This window comes from Muntiacus reevesi, chromosome 4 (assembly GCF_963930625.1).
Source record: "Muntiacus reevesi chromosome 4, mMunRee1.1, whole genome shotgun sequence".
Lineage (NCBI taxonomy): Eukaryota > Metazoa > Chordata > Mammalia > Artiodactyla > Cervidae > Muntiacus > Muntiacus reevesi.
Genome location: NC_089252.1, coordinates 54,440,402 through 54,455,153, shown reverse-complemented (window position 1 = coordinate 54,455,153; position 14,752 = coordinate 54,440,402). Strand labels below are relative to the sequence as shown.

General features: G+C 49.9%; 1 protein-coding gene across 3 annotated transcripts in view; it reads right to left on the bottom strand.

The window, feature by feature from the left end:
- The window catches only part of NEDD4L (NEDD4 like E3 ubiquitin protein ligase), a 360,734-nt gene extending 347,938 nt beyond the window's left edge, over positions 1 to 12,796 (bottom strand). For 2 of the 3 annotated variants that reach the window (XM_065932818.1, XM_065932820.1), the window contains exon 1: positions 12,476 to 12,794. In XM_065932818.1, the coding sequence (XP_065788890.1) occupies positions 12,476 to 12,523 (48 nt within the window). In that variant the 5' untranslated portion in view covers positions 12,524 to 12,794. Of the gene's footprint in view, positions 1 to 12,475 lie in introns of all 3 variants that reach the window. The other variant, XM_065932817.1, reaches the window with a different exon arrangement.
- Positions 12,797 to 14,752: the final 1,956 nt, after the last annotated feature.

Below are 14,752 nucleotides of genomic sequence, written 5' to 3'. Positions count from 1 at the left end.
AGCTTCTCCCTCATGGCCACATGGCAGAAGCTCACGGCACTCAGCCCACCGAGGCTCTGACTCTGGGAGGAGGAATGCTGCACTTCCCAGCATCAGAAACCACTTCCTGTGTTTGGGGATTCCCACGGCGCGAGTTCCGGGGCAGGCTGGGGCCATCCCCCACGACAGAAACCAAAAGTCTAAGAGGGAGGGGAAACAGAGCCCCCAGCAGCGAGGCGGTGAGCCCAGTCAGAGGTTCTGGCTGGAGTTTTCCACCAGAGACACAAGGGAGAGCGGGCAGAAAACACGCAGTGGAGCGGGCCTGAGGCTGCTGTCTGCAAGACTGGCTCTGGGCTGGCTTCTGGGAACTTGAACGCACAGAGCCCCGTCCTCTAACACAAGCGTGCCCCCAACAGTGAAGGGCGCCCAGACTGTGCCAACACCTGCCCTCCTCCTGGGAGCCAGAATTCTAGCACGTGGTAGGCAGGGGGCACTTACACAGCCCATTCCCAACAAAAAGCTTGGGCCTGGGTCTCTAACGAAAGCCCGGGGAGGCAGCATCTCCTCCACGTGGTCCCAGCAGTGGCCGGAGGAATGGAGCATGGCCTGCCTGATGCCCCTGGAGGCGGCCTCCCGGAAGCTCCCCCCGATCTGCTCCGACGTCACTCCAGACACCTTTATTCCTTTACTGATTTCACTTTGCTATCCTTTTGCTGTAACCAACTCTCACTGTGAGTGGACCCGTTTCTGGGTCTTGGAACTCCTTCTACAGAATCACTGAGCCTGAGAGTGGCTAGGAGGATGCCCACCGCAAGCAGGAAACAGGGGGGCTGAGGCGGTTACAGCAAAAGGCGCCCCGCCACGTGGCATCCAAGGTGGGTGGGGGCAGTGTGGGAGGCGGCGTGCAGCGCCCAGGACCCTGGGGCCCCGTCGGATGCTCCCTGAGGCTCTCTGGCTGCGATTCTTAGTGTCCAGCTTCCCCTTGTCTCTGACCGCTGCCCAGGCCTGACGCTCCAGCTTGACAGGTACTTCTGGGCTTTGCAAAATGCCTTCAGGAAACCCAGTTCCGCTCAAATTCATCAGAAAGGGTTGCTGTTGCTTGTAATCAAGAGCCCCCAACTATCAGAGATTCTATGATACAAACTGCACTATAAATAAAACTGGAATGTCCAAAGAGGGCCGGGGCAGGCAGAGGGTCCTGTGAGCCCCCGACTCCAATCCAGAGAAGGTTCTTCTGAGCGTAAGAGCCCTGCTCTTACCCAGACTTGGTGTCTCTTCATTTGAGGCTATTTTTCAAATCACCTCGAGGCAGAAGCGATGGGATGAGCAGGGCATACAGACCTGTCACTAGGACAGAAATTCCCAAAGCACAGACATCATCTGGATAAGATCACTGGCTGTCATTTACCAGCCCATGGAATTGACTGGAAGAAAAAAAACAAAACTGGAATCTAAGTTTTCATGGGAGCAACACTGCCAAGTATTCCACTCAGCTGACACTAGCCTTCGGCTGCTGAAACCCCAGACATTTCACCCTGGAGTCCGAAGCTCACACCCAACCAGGACCCCAGGGGAGGGGCTCTGCTGGTTCCCATCCGGCCAGGTGCGGCTGCCGAGGCAGGCACCGGGGAAAGCCCTCCCAGCGGACAGAAGACAGCAGAGCCGGAAGTGGCTGGACTGGCCGAGCAACGCAAGAGCTCCTTGCTCCTCCTGTTCCACCAGCAACCATACCCTGAGATTCCTGATTTGCTCCTTCTCCAAACGGGAGGCTTATTGTAATATCTTGTTCCGTCTTCGCTGCCGGAGGCTGGATGGATCTAGTGATCAACTACGTCAGAGTCACTAGACATTAAAAAAAAAGAAACAACTTCTTTCAGGTGGAAGAGAAGTGGCAGTGTTTCACCCGGAGATCTCTGCAATACTTAGATGAATACTTGGGCTGCCTCTCTGGGGAAAGGGAGCATGCGACTCCATGAGGTTATGGGCATTTCTGAAGGTGGATGAATTATCCAACAGGTGCACTGTGGGGTCATCACGGGGTTCACCCCAGCTCAAGGGCGGGACCAGTAAGGCAATAAAGGTAATCCACCCCCTCCTTCCCATTGGCTGGCTGAGGGATGCACAGATCTCAGCTTCTGTGGGCCAGGGAGACACAACAGGAGATTTCCCGGCTGATTATGGGAACGAGATTTTCTTAATCTTAAGCAGAAAGCCACAGGAAGCGATTATCTTCCCTCTGCAAGTAGAAAAGGAGAACAAGGCTCTAACTGCCACTGGCAGGCAACCTCACACCAACAAAGGCTCCGGACCAGGCCGGCTATAGACAGCAGAGTAGTGAAAAACAGACCTGATTCCCTGAGGACGTCACTGGGCCGGCATGTGTCCTACGGTCCAGGTGGGAGCGCCTTATAACCAGAACTGAACTAGAGTAAGGCTGCAGTTGCCGTGACAACCACCAAGAATCTACCCTAACACACAAGGTTGAGATTGGCCAAGTTCAACTTTGGGGAGGATGAGGGATGCGGGGGAGATAAGCAAGGGAGGGACCTACCACCACACGAAACACACTTATCAACTGGAAGATGCATCCTTATTTCAGAAACACTAAAAGCCGCATGGGACGGGGGATAAAGACACGTCCCAGGTTAGCTGTTACATGGCATCGGCCAACCCTGTCCTTCCGTTCAGGAAGGAACCACCGTGAAACATACCCTGGGAAGCACTGAGACTTGAGGGACGTTCCTCAGCTTGAAGGCAAAACGAGGAGGAGCTTCTGGCCACTGTAATTTTTACCTAAGACCATAGCTATGCCTACTTATCACTTTGATATCTAAACGCTCAATCTAGATAACACCTCAATGCTGCAATTACGTAATGACAAGACCTCTCACTCAAAACCCAAGAAAACAAGAGAGAGAAACAAGTTTGAGTTTGACCACAGGCCACAGTTTTCACAGTGCGCACAGGAGAAAGTGAGAACACTGCTAAAGATGCAGATGACTTCTGTGCAACCACAACACCCTGAAGGATGATAGTACAAGCGTGCGTGTCCACAGTAAAGAAACCGAAACGCCTGGTTTGCAAATTGCTGGGTGAAGAAAAGAATCTGATGTAACACCCACTTTTTCTGAAAAAATAACCAACCTTCTACCTCTCCCCTCCGCTTCCCGCCTTGGGAGGCTCCTAGAAGGCACCAGGGCAGTGCAATGACCTCAACGTCCTCGGATCCAAAGCACAAAGCAGGCTGATAAAACATGCTCAGCCCAACAAACACTGTCCATCTGTGGGCTGAACAAGCACTCCCATTTTTACCCAAAGCTTGAAGTATCTACATTTGGGAGGTTTCTTTCTACCTCATTTTCAGACTCACTCTTACGTTAAAGGTGTGTATGTTGGGGGCGGGGGCAGTGGAGGAGTTCGTTGCAGAAATACAGAAAACATTAAGCAAGCAAAGAAATAAAACCAAAAGTAACTGCAATCCCTTTGCTCAAAGATAACTGCCATCCCTATCATGGGTTGGTTACATTCCTGGTCATTTTTCCTCGGCATAAACACTTTAAACCACAATGGGATTCTACTGTTTTGAAGAAACAGCACACCCACTGTTTTGTAACCTACTGACATCTCCATGTTATTAAACACTCTTCAGCCTCTCCCCACCCCTCGGCCACCCTCGTGGCTGCACAATAAATAACACTCTCCATCTCACTTCTCCCAGCAGAGAAGGAAGAGCTTTTAGCTCCAGCTTAAATGTTCTCTTTTGCTAATAACACACAGACAATTAAGACCCCTATTTCAAAGGCAGGCAGCACAGCCCATACCAACTTCCTAATTATCAGCACAAACACACTCTAGAAAACACAGACTTCAGCTCCCTCTAGGTACAGTTCCCTCCAAGAACCACGTTCGTTCATCCTCAGGAGTTAACAGGCGAGGAGGAGACACAGTCAGTTCAAAGTTTAAAAACCAACTGACCGACTGTAATCACAGCTGCCTCCAATGATCGCACTCAGCATACAAAGCACAAAAAGAATTAAAAGAAACTATAAAAGGAAGCAAACTGATTCTCAGTTTTGCTTTAAAAAAAAAAAGAAAGAAAGAAACCCACACTCCTTCCCCTTTCCAAACCAAACTGCCTGAGTTGAAGCTGGCGCTCTGATGACAACCAAAGATAAAATCACTGATGAACTGAGAGAGGAAAAATTGGAGGCTTAGAAAAAGCACAGGATTCTTAACAGATTCCCATTCTTCAGGAGGTGAAGGTAGCTGGGAGATTCATAAGTACGCAGAGCTTTGAATTTAGCGGGATACACATACACCCACTTTTTCTCATGAATTGTTAACACTGAGTGCTTAGAAGCATGAGAAGTCTCTAAGTAGTGTAGGCTTGCTTTCATTTATCTGGGAAAACCAAAGCGTCTTCCAGCACTAAAAAAAACAAAACTTAATACATGTAAATAAAACACTTTCGATGCAAACATCTCCAGCTAAACGACAAGAAAAGTTAGTAGAGAGTTTCTTTGTCTTCTGCTATGTTACCTGGGGGGCTTCCCTTGTGGCTCAGCTGGTAAAGAATCTGCCCACAATGCAGGAGACCTGGGTTCCATGCCTGGGTTGGGAAGATCCCCTGAAGAAGGGAAAGGCTACCCACTCCAGTATTCTGGCCTGGAGAATTCCATGAACTCTACAGTCCATGGGGTCGCAAAGGGTCGGATACGACTGAGCGACTTTCGCTCACTCACAGGTTACCTGGGACCCAAGCCTGTCTGCCCCAGAGACATTTAATGCGGTGACCAAAACCACTGAACACACAGGTCACAGTAAAACGGTTTAACTCTGAAGTTTAAAACGTTAAAACAGACGTTCAACCGGGGCCACTCCGAGTGACCTCTGGCCAGGCGGGAGCGCACGGTCCATCTTTTCACTGCTATGTCAACCCACAAGGGCACGTCCAGCCTCACAAGATGCTTTGAAAGACACAAGGCAAGACCCAGAATGGCACCGGAGCAGGCCAGGAACAGCCACGCCGCGAATGAGGCTAAAAAGGGGAGTAAAATTAAACTATGGAAGCCGGATGAACAAAGGCAAGACCAAGAATCAGAGGCGCGCACACACCAAAAAAAAGATTCACAAGAGGCACAGCTCAGGCCCTTGCGGCTGTTCCACAGGATCCCCTCCCGAGTCTGCGCCCTCAGTCCGCAGGGACCAAGTCACACAGAAGATGGAATGCATCCTTTCCACCTGGAAGACAGGAGTGGCCACGGAGGTGACCTGAGCAACTCAAGGGTCCATTAAAATTTCACTTCAGGGTTTCTCTGGTGGTGGTGTTTAATCGCTTAACTCCGACTCTGTGCGAACCCATGGACTGCAGCACGCCAGGCTCCGCTGTCCTTCACCATCTCCTGGAGTTTGCTGAGTCAGTGATAGCATCCAACCATCTCATCCTCTGCGGCCCCTTCTCCTTTAGCCTTCAATCTTTCCCAGCATCAGAGTCTTTTCCAAAGCAAGAACAGTGTACCCGGGAAGCCCTGAGGAGCCCCAGGAGAAGGGCCGTGGCCCTAACCAGCGATGGGACTGTTCCCCGGGCAAGTTCCTTCCCCTCCTGGGGCCGCCCACCCTACAAACCCGGCCAAGGCTCTTCTACACAGGATAGATCTCACATCGCACGCAGCATTTTACACTAAAAGAAAAGTCACTTTTGAACGGCCCTTTCTTCCTAGTGAACAGGAGGCATAAAAAGAACACGAAACCTCTCAGTGGATGCTTGCCTGCCTGCCAAGAAGTCACCAAGCAGTGAGTCTGATGACAGCAAGAGAATCTGATACCCTCATCCTTAAACTCGGCCAGTTCTGAATCAATATGGGATTCTGAAATTAGGGACAGAAAGTCGACTAAAGTGTCAAATTTAAGGCTGTTACCCCGGACGTGCTTATGTAATATGGCTTTTCTCACCTATTACAATAAAGTCAGCATTCAGGCCACATGGGTTTGGAACAAAGTTTTATGATTACAACGATATCTTACATTTTCATGAAATAAGTGTCCCAGATCCTGACTCGCTGCTTCTCTCTCTGCTAGAACCTGAGCCTCCTTCTTGCCTCGGGAAACAACATCTCCAGCAATTCAATACTTGGGAGTCGTGACGATTATCAGTTCCTTCTCAGAGTCAATGGCAACCCAAATGGAATTATTCAGAAGTCCTTACGCACCCAAGAAGAAAGGAAGTGACACTGGCTCTCAGAAGATCTTTCCTGTGCATTCATATGCTGTGAGGGCTTCTCCCCCAAATCCAAATGCCTGTGCTTCCCTCAAATTTTACTATGTTCTGGGAAAGAGGAACCTTGGGAAACCTAGAAAACAGATGATTCCTGATACGGCCCACAATGAGAAAGATCACTTTGTTTCTAATAAAGAACTGATCTTTTGGGGAAAATACTGTTTTCTAAATCTAGTTTCTTTATCCTCATCTCTAAATTATCCTCCCATTTCTATATTCCACCAACAAACAACTCCCAAGCCAACAGTAATATCATTAAACAGAAACAGTACTAATATTGCCACCTATAGTTGGAAAATGAAATATATTTGCTTAAACTGTGACCTGGAAGAGAAACAATATAAAAACAGAACGTAACGCTGCCACACTTCTCAGGCCCTTCACTATTTCTACAACACTAATACTTATCATTATCATATGACTGATTCATTATTTCAGTCCTCTTTCACATGGATGGTCAAAAGACTGTGTAGTCTGCTTTGTTACCAATTCACAAATATATCAGTAAGACAGAATCACTTATTCAAAGACCAACTGCATCAAAAAGTTTAAAAACTCAAGTTCGGGTCTCTCTTGATTGCTGCTACTTGTCTAGGACCCAAAATTTAAGAGCAGCAGTGAAGCTGGCTTAGATGTCTTAACTCAAAATTAGAAAATTTAATATGATCTCAATCTATCACAGAGGAATTAATCTGTTTCTTCCACAAGTCACACAGGGTCGTGTTTTCACCGTGATATAAACAACTGCATAACACACAAAGGTTATTAATTAGCAGTGAACAGAAAGGTTCTCCCTTAGGGGGCATGCAGAAGCAGCTCAGCAGGAACTCAAAAGTACTGCTGTGATATAGTTCTAAAACCATTCTTAACATCAAGGATTTCTTCCTTGAGATATTTCATGTTTTTCTTGAGGTGTATCAAACATATTGATGCTCCCAGAATCCCCAAACAGCTTTCCAAGGAAGTTTCCTGGGGATGTGGGCACTCACTGCATTGAAAACAAAGATGCCAGGCACCATTCAACCACTTCCTTTAAGTTGCATTCTGGGAATTTACTGGTGGTCCAGTAGTTAGGATTCCAAGCTTCCACTGCAGGGAACAAAGGTTTGACCCACAGTTAGGGAACTAAAATCCCACAAGCCATGTAGAAAGGCCAAAAATACATAACAAAATTTTAAAATAAAATTAAATTTGCATTCTGCGTGGAAAAGAAATTGCAATCATCTGAGGATTCTCATTTGCCACTCTCTTTATGCCTTTGACCAAAAAAATTTTATTCCTTAAGGACACTACTTTTCAGTGATGACATAATAAACATTCATTAAAACTAAAACAGAATATACATTAAAATGTCAATTGCTTGCAAATTCTACAGACTCCTGGAAGCAAAGAAAAACCTACAGAGAGAATTTAAAACAACGTGTTATATTGAATGAAAAAAATATATATATAATATTTAATATTATGTTAAATAATATATTTAAATAATATACATTAATATTGTTTACTATATATTAAGATATATATTTAACATATATTTAATAATATATGTATTTTTCAAATTGCTTTTAAATGTCACCACAAAACCCATTCTTTTTTTAAGGTTTCTCAAATGCTAGCGGTAAGGACACAGGTGTACATGGGGTAATCCACATCCTGGGCAGAGCACTCATGGACCAGCAGGGCTAGGCCTGACTCGGGCACTTGGAGCTGGGATGAAGGGACAAGGCTTCCATTGCGGGGACGCAGCCTCTCACGCCTTCCTTCAGACCCAGACAGAGTCCAGGCTGATTTCCGAGAGCAATCCTATGCCCGTCTTTGCACAGCTGCAAGGATGGCCTGCACCGTCTCTTAGCCATCTCCTGAAAACACAAGGACCACCTTCTATCGATTAACAGTTCTTCTTAATTACTCACACTTGGCTAAGTCAGGTGGCCCAGGCTTCCCATTTCTCCTCCGCTAATGCCCATTTAAGAGCCTTCCTCTGAGTCCAAGCGCTTTTCTCAAAGAAGAGCAAAAATTTAACTGGCAGTTGACTTAAAATTGTTTACAGATTGGGGGGGGAGGGGCAGTGAATGTTGACATTGATGATCCAGGGTTATCCCAGGCTTCCAACTAGAGTAATTCAGGAACTCTAAAACACCCTTGTTTCATATTTTACACCTCTAAAACAATGATGCTTCATGAAACCAACCGTACATCACTGCTTGAAAGCAATTTTCTTTTTGTAGTGGTGCATGAAACAGCGGTGCGTCTTAAACCTGATAACACCTTGGAGTAAAGAAGACACAACACCCAGGTCAAAGGTCAGGCTCACACCTTGTGAAGTGGGAACTCTATACCAAGGAGCAAGACGCCTACGCCAACAGGGAGCAGAGGAGACCGTGGCAACGACACCACAGCCGCCATGATCTCAAGAGCCACAACTCAGATCCGCTAACTGAGGCCTGGCGAGAATGCGGCTCCCATGAAGTCAGAGTTCTACCATTTTCCACGAAAACTCCCTGGCTTTAAAACACGACAGACAGCGCTAAGCGGGGTCCCTGGGCAATTCTGACCTGGAGGCCACCAGTTTACAACCCCTGACACTTATGTCTGTCTTACTTTATCCTGAATAATTCAGCTCCAAAAACTTTTCAAGATACTTGGAAGAGAGGGAGCATGTTAAAAACGAGGGTCGTAGACTCACACTAGGTTCAAATCCTGGCTCTGCAACTTAGTCACTGTGAGTCCTTACGCAGGTCACTTCACCTCTCTGAGCCTCCACTCCTCATCTGTAAATCACAGCATACTTCACTGGGTTTTCATGAGGACTAAATGAGACAGTAAGCATATAAAGGCTTAACACAGTGCCACAGAGAATATCCTTGTTTGTATAAAATAAAGAGGGAGGCAACATACCATCTCGTGTCAGGCTGGCCTTCATCTCTATGCCATCTGCCTCAATCTAACCACCAAAAAAAAAATTTAAATGCCATACCTAAGGAAAAAGCTATCAAACTTTTACTCAGCAGAAAGTTCCATAAATAAAGGATACATTTTTATGTTGTAATAAAATATTCCAGAAGGTTAACAGCAATATTCACGAGCAGACTTTGCCAAACTGTGCTGCATCTTGCCAAAAAATAAACAAAAACAAAAAAGCAAAAACAAAAAACCACCAAGGAACTAAGCCAAATGCAGAAACTAGTCCAAACTGTTCTGACTCCAAACCAAATCTGATGCTGGGCCCTGAGTCAGAAATTTGGTGAATTTGCTAACCCCTCCAACACCAAAGTCCTTCATCTGATAACAATTTCAAATGTGATTACCTAAATGGGCCTAATTTGGATCTGGTGAATATGAACCATAATTCACCAGAGGAACCCTGGCCAGGAAGGCACAACAAAAAATAAACAGCATGTGTGCTCACACAAGCAAAGCCCACATTTAATCCCTTTCATTCGACAAGCTGGACAGACCTAGGAACAATGCCCTCTGTCTTGGCATCCCGTGGTTTTCTGGGTTAATGCAGTGCTTCATCACCAGCGGTACCTAGAGCTAAAGCCTCTCCGTGACAGGGGACAACTCAGTACCCACCAAAGACACAATAATGCTTTTCATCAACCTCCAATGAACACGCAAACATACGTCTACGAAATCTGCTAGGGACGAATGCCTATTTTGCTAAGAGGTTTATCAGGTGACTCTTCCACCTGGCAATCAGAATACCCTCCTGGGTGATGATGACCCACTGCACACCAACCGTATGAGCGGAAATGCACGCCTTGGGAAGACTGTTCCACTGGGCTCTCAGATGCTCAAATCTTCCTCTTGTTTTCTAACACAGGCTAAGTCAGGAAGACAAAGCAAGCTGTGCAAATTCAACCATTTCTTGTTAATATTCTACGAAGGCAATCCCTGATCTGCCGAAGGGCAACGTGACAGCATGAAACCACCCATAAAAAGCAAATACCATACACACGTGAAGTCATCAGAACCACCGTGCGTTTCTTCCCCACCCCTAGTAGGAGAAACGGAGATGGATGTGACCTGTCTTTTGGAATACACTGTGTGTAGAACAAAACAGTACCAGTAACTTGGCCTTCGCTCAATCAGTCAATATAATGTCTTCATCACCTCCTGCTATTCCCCATACAGCCCCAAATCCCCCTCCAGCAACATGAAGGAGTGAATCCAGTCATACTATACACATACATACACACACACACACCCCAGTTCTGTTTACATTCCATCCTTCACTTTCACCCTAGACACCAGTTAAGATCACCAGAATTAACTCACCTAGACAAAAGTGGTAAGATGTGCTCTGGGTTGATTCTGACACTAGCTGTAAATGCAGACAAAGCATAAACTACACTGACATGCATGTGATTCATTTACCCAGTTGCATTTCCCAAAACGCTCATTTAGAAAACGTTTTTTTCCCCAGGATCTTAAGAGTAATCATATAATTAAAAAAAAAAAAAAAAAGACCTAAAATGAGAGGCAGCCGTCTTTATCCCCCACAATACTTCCTGCCCCTTTGTTTGGGAATGTGTTTCTCACCACCTTTCTAAAAGCTCACTGCCAGCCCTCTACTGCTACTAATTAAATGGAGAAGTAGAGAATGAAAGAGAAAGCTCCTCAAAGAGAAAATCAGGAGAGGAGATCCCCCTGGGTAAATGAAACAAAGCTACTTTTCATCCATCCCCTCGGTCAACGGCACGGAAATGGGGGTATTTTACAAAGGTCCAGCATGGCAAAATGATCGGAAACGCCAATCACATTACTTGCTTTGCGATCACTCTTTGATAAAATCAGTACCACGGCAAGCTTTACCAAGCACCGTTAAAGGAGGGAGGGGTTGAAACGTACCCCCGACACTTTCCCCACCCTAAGACACCTATTCCATCACACACCGAACGCGCGCGCGCGCACACGTACACACACACACAACCAGGATAGGGAGAGAAGCCATAACATTGTCGAGTCTCAGATAAGAGCCTCTCTATTAACCCCACCCCTATCACCAGAGAAAGAGGGGATCTCAGAAAAGAAAGGAGAGGAAAAAAAGAGAAACCCAGAAATCCCTGAATTTCCAGGCATTAACTTTTCATGAAATGCACAACCAGGATAGGAAATACCTCCCCGCTGAGTAATGCCTCACGGGTTGTAAATTCACCTCTCGAAAGGGGAGCCAGACCTGAGCGCGCACCCGGCCAGATGGCCAACCCCTCCTACCTGCTCCATGCAGCCTGCCCGTCACGCCGCGCCGGCGACAGCCTCCCACCCCTCTTTTTGGCAGCGCAACACACCAATAAGGGCCGAGCCAGGCTGGTCGCGAGAGGGCCGAGCAGTGAGTTAGCAGGATCGCCTCAAAAGCGGGGAGTGGGAACCCGCGAGGAGAGAGTGAGGGTAAAAAACAAAGCCCTTTCCAGGCAAGCCGACAGCCTCGGGGGCGTGGCTTACTTAATTGGCTTCATCAATAAAAAAGATCAATGGAGCTTCCTCCTTCCACCCGCCCAGAGGTGCTGGATCCTAAGGAGGGGGGAAAAGATGGCAGGGCTGCAAGCGTCCTCCAAGTTTCCAGCAGCACCTGCCACCATGCGGGATCTCCCCCTCCCACTCCAAAGACCCCGAAATGCACACTCTCGGCTTCAGATTCTGCAAGACGGAGGGTCGGACACGCACGGCTCACAAGGTCTCACCCGCTCCCACCGTAACAAGCACACACACGCAGCAGAGCACTTGCTGACACCATCACGAGAAAGTTCCAGGGGGGGAGACAATCCAGGTTTCCGCCGCGGCCCGGGGCTCCCCGGAGCGGCGCGGGTCTCTCCAAACGCGACACCCATCATGGACTCCAGGGCTGCAGGGGCGAGAATCGGAAAGTTGCCCACGGCCCCGGGAGACGCGGCGCGGAGAAGAGGGACCCGCGGGCGCAGAGCCGCAGGCGCCCCCCTAGCACCCGAAGTGGGGAGCGCCGAGGGAACCCCAGCTCGCGCCGCTTTATTTACCAACAGAGCGCTGCGCCGGGGGGAGGGGACGCCTGGCGGAAGACTGTGAGCACCCTGCCGGGACCCCTGCCCCCGGACGCGCCCGCCTTTGGGGTGCCCCTGCAGGCGCGGGGCGGGGGGAGGAAACGAGCGTCCAAGGGGGTCGTCCCAGTGCCCACCGCCGGCCGCTGCCGGTCGGGAACTCCCCGGGGAGTCCCGCGGGGAAGGGAGCGCCGCTCACCTCTTCTTCCGAAAGTCCGTAGACCGGCTCCCCGAGCCCGGTCGCCATGGAGCCGGCGCCCCGCGCGGGATCGGAGGCGCTCCCGGGCGGCTGGGCTGCGGCGCGTCTCGGCGGCCGGGTCTCCCCTCCTCCGCCGCCGCCTCCAGGGACCGACGGACGGACGCCGCAGGTGAGGGGGCCCGAGCGCTCGCGCCCCGGCCGCTGCCTGCGCCGCTTCCTCCCGGAAGGCTGCGGGCCGTGCGCTCCCGAGAGCGCGCCGTGGAGCGGGCGGCGGCGGCGGCGCGGCGCCCCCGGGCTTCCCTCCTCCCGCGCGCCAGCCGTTCTCCGCCCCTCGCCCAGCCCGCTCTCCGGGCTCTGGAAGCCGGCGCGCCCGCCCCCACGCCCGCTCCCTCCCGGCCCCCGCTCTCCCCGCCCCCTCCTCCGCCCCCTCCCGCCCCGGCGCCCGGAGGGGACCCTCCCCGCCTCCCCGGGGCGGGCACAAGCGCCCCCCAAGCCAATCACAGGCCTGGCTGGCGGGCGGGCCGCGGGGCTGGCGGGGTTCTGCCCCCCCACGCCCACCCCGGCTCCCCACTGGCGCCCCCGACCGCCTGGCGGATTTTGGAGGAGTATGGGCGCTCGGCCCTGGGAGCTGACCCACCCTCCTCTCTGCTTTGGGGGAGCGGGCGAGCTGGGCATTTGGGGGCGCTGGAAACATTTTCTACAAGAAAGTCCCATTTCTCTTCCCCGAGGTCTTTCTACGAAGAACCCTGGGCTCGCCGTGGTTGTTAAAGGGGGAGGCGGGGGAAGATGGATGTTTCTGGACACCTTTAAATTCTTGGCAAACCCCGGCAAGCCCAACTTGGCGGCTTTGTGGGCGCCCCGGAGCCGGGCCGCGCGGCCGGGGAGAGGCTGCCCCAGCGTGGCCGCGAGCCGCCACTGCCTGCGTCAATCTTGCCGGGAACAAAACGGACCCGGCGCCCGCTCTGAGTACACGCCCACCCCCTCGAAAACCGACAGCGTGGCTCTTTGAGCCAAAGGCCACTCTTTTGTGATCCGCAACGTGAAATCGCAGACTCAAGTTTAAGGTTATCCTCTGCAGAGGCAAGCTATTAAGACGTCGTATTAGCCACGGTAGGGTTCTTCCCACGTCCCGGCTACTATTTCTCCAGCAAGCAGTTCATTTAATCCATCAGATGTATAGGAACGCCAGAGACCAAATTAAAGAGAAATTAGTCATTCGACTTTTTCAGGAAGCCCGTCCTTACATTTCGTTAAGTACAGTGTGGGTTCAGACAGGAAACAAAAGTAGAACATGCTATTTGCCTTTGAAAAGAAAACATCAAAGTGTCCTCTTTGGTATTCACAGTGTGCCTTTAGGATTTTCATTGAAGTCAGTTGTTTCAGAAAGCAGTCACGTGGTCCCAGAGCCTCCCCCCCCACCAAGCCCGACCGCAACTCCTGTTTTAAACATCTAGCTCGTTTTCAAACGAAGGGAAACACCCGTCCTAATAGAAGCTTTCCTTTGCCTCCCGACGACACGGCTGTGGCTTAAAGTTGTGCGGTACGCTGGATTTTCTTTCCAGACAAAGCCCCTTGGCGTCAACACCCTACTCAGAAGCCTTCTCCCCACATCGTGAGCCAGTAAATCACAGGGCTGAGACGCCACAGAAGCCCAACCGAGGGAAAAAAATCACATTTATGGAGACACAGTTAAAAAGACGATTCTCTGTATCTTCTGTCCGGGCCAAAGTTTTTTTACCTTTCCAGATCTAGATTATTTTTCTTTCCATAAAGATTTACAAACACACACACACAAAGGCCCCCACAAGAATTGCCATGTGCTCTTCAACAAGCCTGTGATTTCTGCAGGAGTTACTGCTCCTGTATCCTCGCTGGCCAGGTCTTTGTCAAGTTTTGTACAGTTTTTCTTATGAGCGGAAAGGTAGTCTTTTTTCAAATTTTAAATAGAAACTTGTAATTTCTGATTACACAGGACACCCTACCCACACCTTGTATTGTAGCATTAGTCGCTGGGTCGTGTCCGATGCTTTGCAACCCCGTGGACTGTAGCCCACCAGGCTCCTCTGTCCGTGGGATTTCCCAGGCAAGAAGACTGGAGTGGGTTGCCACCCCTCTTCTCCAGGGGATCTTCCTGACCCAGGTATGGAACCCAGGTCCCCCGCATTGTAGGCAGGCTCTTTACTGCCTGAGCTACCAGGCGGTGTACAGTTCTGGACTTCATCGCGAGGTGAGGCTCTATCATCTGGGAACTCCGGGGGTGTATCCTACTTCCTCCCC